Consider the following 8,714-nt stretch of genomic DNA (forward strand, 5'->3'; position numbering starts at 1 on the left):
CTGCAATGTCTGTCTCATTATGATGGGATATATTTATGTGTGATGATATCCATACAAAGGAGATTCGAAATCCTTTAATCTGTGCAGCTATTAGGTCATTTATAATTGGTAGTATGAGGTTCTTGCTGTCGATCTTCCAGGAGAAGTTTTCGATTGCTTGAAGAGCAGACTTTGAATCACAAAATATTACTCCTCCAATGTTTTTTAATATTCTTGTAGCTAGTTGTAATGTTGCTAGTTCTGCTTGTGTGGAGGTCAGCCAGTTGTTCAACCCTGACACTGACAGTGTTTGTGCAAATATTATTTCTATAAAACCTACATGCCGCTGCAGTCCGTCCAGTACAAGATTGGACTGAGACGTCAGTGTAGACACAGTGCTCGTGAGATCTTAAATTTTTGATGGAGGAGGCAATTGTTTCAAGTGTGACAGCTTTGAGAAGAGCAAGATTCTCTTTACTTTTCTTGGTGACAGGTGTGTATGATACTTGAATGGTGGGGTACAGATAAAGAGGAATATCAGAGACAGGAAGATTGCACTTAAAAGGAATGTCGAGTTTGATGAGATTGTAGGCATTGTTGCTCAGCCATTTATCATAAAAGGAATAAGTTGGTATGTTGGCACCAGTCAATAGGGTGTTAACAGCACTAAATAATTTGTCTCTGAGCAATGCAGGAGATGTAGGGTCTCTCATGACTTTAAGGCAAAAGGTAGTGTTGACTTGCATGATTCTCTCTAGTATGGTTGGAAGCTTCAGTTCTTCCCTCATGTTGATGATTCTTGTGCATTTTGGAGCACCAAGAATTACCCTCATGGCTTCATTCTGTACTACTTCAAGTTTGTCCAACACAGAGGCGGGGAAATTAATTAGATGTAAGGCATGATAATCAAGTAGAGATCTGACAAACATCATATAGAATAGTCTAGCATATTTAATATTGATATCAATATTCTTACCAGTAGGTAAGAATATTGGTTTTCAGTGGTTTAAGTCTTTCATTTAACCTACGGTGTAGATCGTTTACAATGTCACTGTTAATACCAACTCCAAGGAAGCACCTCAAGGTAAGGTATTTATGCTGCCTACACGTTTCAATGTTCTGGTTGTTGACCTTGAAAGTTATAGGGACATGAGTATTCTCTTGGGGATGGAGAACTCTGGATATAGTTATAGAGATAACAAGACCACATTCAATGCTTTTAGCAGCGAGTGAATCAAGTAGAGCTTGCAGTCTAGTTTGAGTGTTTGCAACGATGCATATGTCGTCGGCATAACAGATGACGGCTTCGTCAGGTGGTGTGGGAATATCAATTGTTAATTTGTGCATCAGAACATTGAACAGTGTGGGACTTAGCACTACACCCTGGGGGTGTACCCAACTCAAAGGGTGCACAAAGTTTACTTTTGACCCCCTTGAAAAGGACTGAGGCGGTTCTGTTACTCAGGTAACCCCTGAGCCATGTCAACAGTCTTCCCTTAACTCCAAAAGAAGTTAGTTTTTCTAAGATTATTTCTCTGCTAGCTGTATCAAAAGCAGTTTGGAGATAAATGCCGCCTGAGAGCGTGTTCTCTCTCTGATAAAATATTCAGCAAAGCAAGTTTGTGTGCTTCTTCCAAGAAGGAAACCATACAAGTTTGGAGCAAGGTGGGGCTTAATTTGAAACATTAGTCTGTCGAGTATAATCCTCTCAAGAACCTTACACATGCACGACGTCAGAGAGATGGGTTTGAATTTTTGTGAATTAGGCTTGGGTGTGGGTATTATGAGTCCCTGTGTCCAGCGGTCGGGTGTTTTGCCAATTTTATCGATGTTATTGAGTATTTTACTGAAGCCTCTCCAATAGCTTACTACAACAGCTATGGGGATGACTGATCTGGACCTGCTGTGAGTATATATTTCACTGTGTTACTCTTGTAAATATCATCTTCACTGGACAGTGGTGTCCACTCTGAAACTTTCCTAGCCTACAGTAATACAATGCTATATTTCCCTGGATGTTGACAACTTGCGTAATATCTTTCCTACCTCCTTTGGAGGAGAAGGAGAAGGATAAGAGGAAGAGGAGAGGGGAAGCAGGAGGAGAAACAGGACCTAGAAGAAGAGAAGCAAAGATGGATCCAATCTTTATGTTGATGGAGCATTAACGGCATCTTGGAAGCAAAAAAGCAAACTTAGATAATGAGCTTTTAAAAGTTAATTTACGACGGCAGGCGAAGAATGAGAGGGAGAGGGGGGGGAGTACAGGGGTTATGGGGGCCACCGGGCTCCCTGGGGGGGGGGGTGCCTCTTCTCGGTGATGGGGAGATGGGAAGGGAGGAGGAGGGAGGCGGGAAGAGGAAGAAGAGGGGGGGAAGGGGAGCTAAGGTCAACAGGTAGAGGGCGCGGGTGAAGAAAAGTTGTAGAAATTGGAAATGAATTACGAGTTACCAGAGCAGGCGGACACGACCTGTGTCCCAGGGAGGGACGACCTCTGTCCCAGCAGGAAGGACAGGTGTCCCAGCAGGAAGGACAGGTGTCCCAGCAGGAAGGACATGTGTCCCAGCAGGTAGGACAGGTGTCCCAGCAGGAAGGACAGGTGTCCCAGCAGGTAGGACAGGTGTCCCAGCTGGAAGGACAGGTGTCCCAGAAGGAAGGACAGGTATCCCAGCAGGAAGGACAGGTGTCCCAGCAGGAAGGACAGGTGTCCCAGCAGGAAGGACAGGTGTCCCAGCAGGAAGGACATGTGTCCCAGCAGGAAGGACATGTGTCCCAGCAGGTAGGACAGGTGTCCCAGCAGGAAGGACAGGTGTCCCAGCAGGAAGGACAGGTATCCCAGCAGGAAGGACAGGTGTCCCAGCAGGAAGGACAGGTGTCCCAGCAGGAAGGACAGGTGTCCCAGCAGGAAGGACATGTGTCCCAGCAGGTAGGACATGTGTCCCAGCAGGAAGGACAGGTGTCCCAGCAGGAAGGACAGGTATCCCAGCAGGAAGGACAGGTGTCCCAGCAGGAAGGACAGGTGTCCCAGCAGGAAGGACATGTGTCCCAGCAGGAAGGACATGTGTCCCAGCAGGTAGGACAGGTGTCCCAGCAGGAAGGACAGGTGTCCCAGCAGGAAGGACAGGTGTCCCAGCAGGAAGGACAGGTATCCCAGCAGGAAGGACAGGTGTCCCAGCAGGAAGGACAGGTGTCCCCGCAGGAAGGACAGGTGTCCCAGCAGGAAGGACAGGTGTCCCCGCAGGAAGGACAGGTGTCCCAGCAGGAAGGACAGGTGTCCCAGCAGGAAGGACATGTGTCCCAGCAGGAAGGACATGTGTCCCAGCAGGTAGGACAGGTGTCCCAGCAGGAAGGACAGGTGTCCCAGCAGGAAGGACAGGTGTCCCAGCAGGAAGGACAGGTATCCCAGCAGGAAGGACAGGTGTCCCAGCAGGAAGGACATGTGTCCCAGCAGGTAGGACAGGTGTCCCAGCAGGAAGGACAGGTGTCCCCGCAGGAAGGACAGGTGTCCCAGCAGGAAGGACAGGTGTCGCAGCAGGAAGGACATGTGTCCCAGCAGGAAGGACAGGTGTCCCAGCAGCAAGGACAGGTGTCCCAGCAGGAGCCTATACTTGTCGACCTGTATTCAAATAAACTGTGTTAAATATTCGTAATGGGGCACTCTTGAGTCAGGCGAGCGGCGCCGGTGCCGTTATTAAATTCCATCGCACTCACACGAGAGAAGGTCCCAAGTCTTATTTTCTGGGTGACGATGTGAAGCATGTCTCTCTCTCTCTCTCTCTCTCTCTCTCTCTCTCTCTCTCTCTCTCTCTCTCTCTCTCTCTCTCTCTCTCTCTCTCTCTCTCTCTCTCTCTCTCTCTCTCTCTCTCTTTAAACTAAGACTTGGGTTCATTAGGGCTGTCGCATGAAATTTCTAGTGAAACTGCAAGCAAAAATTGTTATCCTACCGCAGCTCATATGAAGCCTGCTCCTAGAGACTCATATATTTCGCGAGAATGTTCTTTGAAACTAACTACCATATTAAGAACCTAGTGAAACTGCTCCTAGAGACCCATTTATTTCATCAACCTATTGTATCCATTATTAGGAATAAGCTTTATTCATTAAATAACAATCTTTAAGGAGTAGGATGAGCCCGTAGCCAACTGTGTGCCAGAGCCTTCATGTGCTCAGTTGATCTGATCTCCCGTGTATTAATATTCCTGATCTGTTGAGTGAACACGTTCCAGATGGAGGTCAACCTGGGAATGAATGGTCGCTGATTGAGTGATGTTCTTACGAAAGGCACTTCCAGCATGAGACTGTTGAAGATTGTGGGTGCCAACGGTTGCAATCCAGCTGGGATGGCCTCATTATTGACCAAGTTGCTGCAGAGTGCCTGGGTGCTGCAACAACACAACACGACATTGCTCGCCTCACAGCAGTAGCAGCCCCACATGCAGGGGATTTCCTGTTAGCAACCCCAATGTCGGCAACTGGCACGCGTCTCACACCACACGCCCTCCGAATTGCTGTGGCCCTCCGCCTTGCTGCCCCAATCCACACCAGATATAGGTGTATGTGCGGCGAGGTGGTGGCTGACAGGTACGGCCACCATGGCCTACTCTGCCAAAGCACAGGGGGATGGCACTCGAGGCACAGTGAAGTTAACGACATCATCAAGAGGAGCCTCACCACAGCTGGATGTCCAGCTGAGAGAGAGCCTCATTACCTAACGCCCCGTAACTCTGATGCTCTTATTGGTCGCCCGGATGGTATCACAGTAAACCCCTGGAAGAATGGCAAGCAGTTGGTATGGGACTACACGTGCGTATCAACCCTGGCTAACATGAAAATTGACTTCAGTGTTGCACAACCAGGTGGCGCTGCCACTCACAGGGAATCAGCGAAATCCCGTAAGTACAGAGCTGGATCACCACCACAATTTTGTCCCCATTGTTTCTGAGACACTCGGCGCCTGGGGTAAGAGTGCCACCAGTTTTTTAATGGTACTGGGTTCTAGGCTAATTAAAACAACAAGAGACCCTAGAGTTGCCAGCTTCCTTTTCCAGCGCCTCAGCGTGACGATACAGAGAGGAAAGGCACACTGTATTCAGGGTTCCTGCCCGCCATCTGAGGAGCTGGAGGAACTCGACAACTTCTGATAATCATCTTTGTACCCTATATGTAACTACTTCTTTGTAGCAAAGTTTAAATAAAACACACACACACACACACACACACACACACATATATATATATATATATATATATATATATATATATATATATATATATATATATATATATATATATATATATATATATATATATATATATATATATATAAAGGAGTGGAGCGGGCAAACTGGTGTTCTGGTTGCAGGAATTAAATGTTTTCCGGAGAGACTATCAGAGAGGAACCCTTTTAACGCTCTCTCCCGGGAGAAGGAAAATACACACACGGCACCAACCACTTCAAGGGTGGACCTACACCCTTGTTTATACTCACCCTTGTTTATACTCACCCTTGTTTATACTCACCCTTGTTTATACTCACCCTTGTTTATACTCACCCTTGTTCATACACTTCACCTGAAATTTATACACATGATTCCCCGGTTAATGTATTTTTTTTATTGATTTTTTTAACTTCGCGGACTGTTTAATTAAACATTATATTATCATTTTATAAAGGCATTTGTCCAATTTTAGTTTCTTCAGTTAGGCATCATAGTGTAGTGCTTTGGTGAAGTGTTCTGCTGCATCACCCATTCGCCTCGTTAACCTGATGACCCGTGTTCGATCCCTGGTTAGGATGCGACGATTGGGCACCATTCTTTCTCTATTCTCTTCCTGGATGTAAAAGTATTTGTGGACAGTGTTGCAGGGAAAACATGTCTTCATATGAATAGTGAAGGACGAGGAGGAGGTGTTAGCGTGCTTGTAATACTCAAAAGCCTTCATCTGCTCTATCCTCTTAGGTATAAAATGGATATCTTACCTCACCTCGTTTCCTTAAGATGCTTCCCCGCTGCTTTCCTTCTTCTTAATTATATTTACTGACGTTTGCTTGGTTTAATTCATTTATATGACTCTTATATCTAGTCAGGTGGGGAGTAACTCACAAGGCCGACCTATCTCATACTCACCTAGTACTCACCTTGGACTTAGGTATGTTTGTAATGTACTCACCTAGTTGTACTCACCTACTTGTGCTTGAGGGGGTTGACCTCTGGCTCTTTGGTCCCGCCTCTCAACCGTCAATCAACAGGTGTACAGGTTCCTGAGCCTACTGGGCTCTATCATATCTACACTTGAAAAAACAATGTATGTTTGTGAGTGTGTTAGTGTGTTGTTGCTACTGTCGTTATTACTGTCTACTGTGTGTGTGTAGTTTTGTGACAGTCAAATAATTATCAAAAGACGGCACCAAGCCGGGGAGACAACGTGACTGTGTCCGAGTAAGAGAGAGAGAGAGAGAGAGAGAGAGCGAGAGAGCGAGAGAGCGAGAGAGAGAGAGAGAGAGAGAGAGAGAGAGAGAGAGAGAGAGAGAGAGAGAGAGAGAGAGAGAGAGAGAGAGAGAGAGAGAGAGAGAGAGAGAGAGAGAGAGAGACCTGACGGTGACCATAATATATTGACCATGAAGGGAGAGGGAGCCTCCAACTTTTGTAGGTCACATACTCTATCCCTCTCCGACCTCCCGCCAACACAGACAAATTTCGACTGGACAGTTAACGGCATGTATTTCACTGGAGAATTTGTGTTGCCTCAACGACTGTGGGCGGGAGACTTTTCAACAGGTTCGTTACTTCCTGCCTGGAGCAGTATCGTCTCTCTTATCGGTCGGTGTCCAGCGTTGGCTGCGACTGCTGTTGCTGCTGATGCATCAGCTGCTGGGAGATAACACTATGACAACTCTTACAAGTTTAGTAGTATCGTTATTAGTTTAGTATTGTTTTGTCTAGAGTTTATCATTATTTGATTAAGTAAACAATTGAAATGTTTATTATCTCTTGTTTATTCCCTGCGACCATTTACACCGTAAAGGACTTGAAAAGTTTTATTTTACTTTGTTTTGTCTTTTTTTTATTAATGTGCATCTGACACACTCCGTCTGCCAGGTAGATGGAGCACTACCTCCAGCACACACACACACACACACACACACACACACACATATATATATATATATATATATATATATATATATATATATATATATATATATATATATATATATATATATTTATATATATATATATATTTATATATATATATATATTTATATATATATATATATATATATATATATATATATATATATATATATATATATATATATATGTCGTACCTAGTAGCCAGAACGCACTTCTCAGCCTACTATGCAAGGCCCGATTTGCCTAATAAGCCAAGTTTTCATGAATTAATGTTTTTTCGACTACTTAACCTAACTTAACCAAACTTTCTCGGCTACCTAACCTAACCTAACCTATAAAGATAGGTTAGGTTAGGTTAGGTAGGGTTGGTTAGGTTCGGTCATATATCTACATTAATTTTAATTCCAATAAAAAAAAATTGACCTCATACATAATGAAATGGGTAGCGTTATCATTTCATAAGAAAAAAATTAGAAAAAATATATTAATTCAGGAAAACTTGGCTTATTAGGCAAATCGGGCCTTGTATAATAGGCTGAGAAGTGCGTTCTGGCTACTAGGTACGACATATATATATATATATATATTACATAAAATTGCAAATAAACATTTTGAGGAGGAAAGGAGGCAGTTGTAGCGAGGTAGAAAGTGTAACATTGCCGGTAACATGGTGGAGGACCTGCCAGCCCGCCGACGACTCTGGCATTCAGGACCACGACGGCAAACAAATGACGATCGATGAGGGCCGGAGACACTCTTTTGAATCTAAGTGAAAGAGGGTTACAACACCCCTCGGCTGGCTGTGTCGATACTCTTCTAGTCCTTATACTTCCCTTCTCTTACTTTACGATCTCCTCCTCTTGCCGCATCTTCCGATTCTATTTTTTTTTATTCAATTCGTATTTTTTTACTTTCGTGTGTTTTGTAAACCACAGAGGCACGAAGCAATCAAAGTGGAATATCTTTAGCTGGTCCGGATGGGGAGAATATTGTGCGGGGCGGAATATATGACCATATTTACAACACTTTATCGGCTCCAGCCTGCAGATCTGAGAGAGAAAACATTTCAAGAACAACACATCTCTCTTGGGCCTCCTACCTTCCTCCTCTCCCACCCAGGACGAGGGCCACCACCCAGGACGAGGGCCACCACCGCCCAGGACGAGGGCCACCACCCAGGACGAGGGCCACCACCATCCAGGACGAGGGCTACCACCATCCAGGACGAGGGCTACCACCACCCAGGACGAGGGCCACCACCACCCAGGACGAGGGCCACCACCGCCCAGGACGAGGGCCACCACCCAGGACGAGGGCCACCACCCAGGACGAGGGCCACCACCATCCAGGACGAGGGCTACCACCACCCAGGACGAGGGCCACCACCACCCAGGACGAGGGCCACCACCCAGGACGAGGGCCACCACCGCCCAGGACGAGGGCCACCACCCAGGACGAGGGCCACCACCCAGGACGAGGGCCACCACCATCCAGGACGAGGGCTACCACCACCCAGGACGAGGGCCACCACCCAGGACGAGGGCCACCACCCAGGACGAGTGCCACCACCACCCAGGACGAGAGCCCCCACCCAGGACGAGG

General features: G+C 46.1%; 1 protein-coding gene across 1 annotated transcript; it reads left to right on the forward strand.

The window, feature by feature from the left end:
* Positions 1-319: 319 nt before the first annotated feature.
* LOC138366010 (involucrin-like) lies at positions 320-3,616 on the forward strand. Its single transcript, XM_069326728.1, has 2 exons — positions 320-380; positions 2,436-3,616. Exons 1-2 carry the CDS (start codon positions 320-322, stop codon positions 3,614-3,616), a joined length of 1,242 nt encoding a protein of 413 aa, XP_069182829.1.
* The last annotated feature ends 5,098 nt before the right edge of the window (positions 3,617-8,714 follow it).

Source organism: Procambarus clarkii, chromosome 18, assembly GCF_040958095.1.
Source record: "Procambarus clarkii isolate CNS0578487 chromosome 18, FALCON_Pclarkii_2.0, whole genome shotgun sequence".
Taxonomy (NCBI): domain Eukaryota; kingdom Metazoa; phylum Arthropoda; class Malacostraca; order Decapoda; family Cambaridae; genus Procambarus; species Procambarus clarkii.

Bases quoted from the DNA above. Each gene is read 5' to 3' on its own strand.
- LOC138366010 (XM_069326728.1), top strand. From the start codon at position 320: ATGCCGCTGCAGTCCGTCCAGTACAAGATTGGACTGAGACGTCAGTGT. The intron at 381-2,435 runs GTGAGATCTTAA...TTACCAGAGCAG, and splicing joins TCAGTGTAGACACAGTGCTC to GCGGACACGACCTGTGTCCC.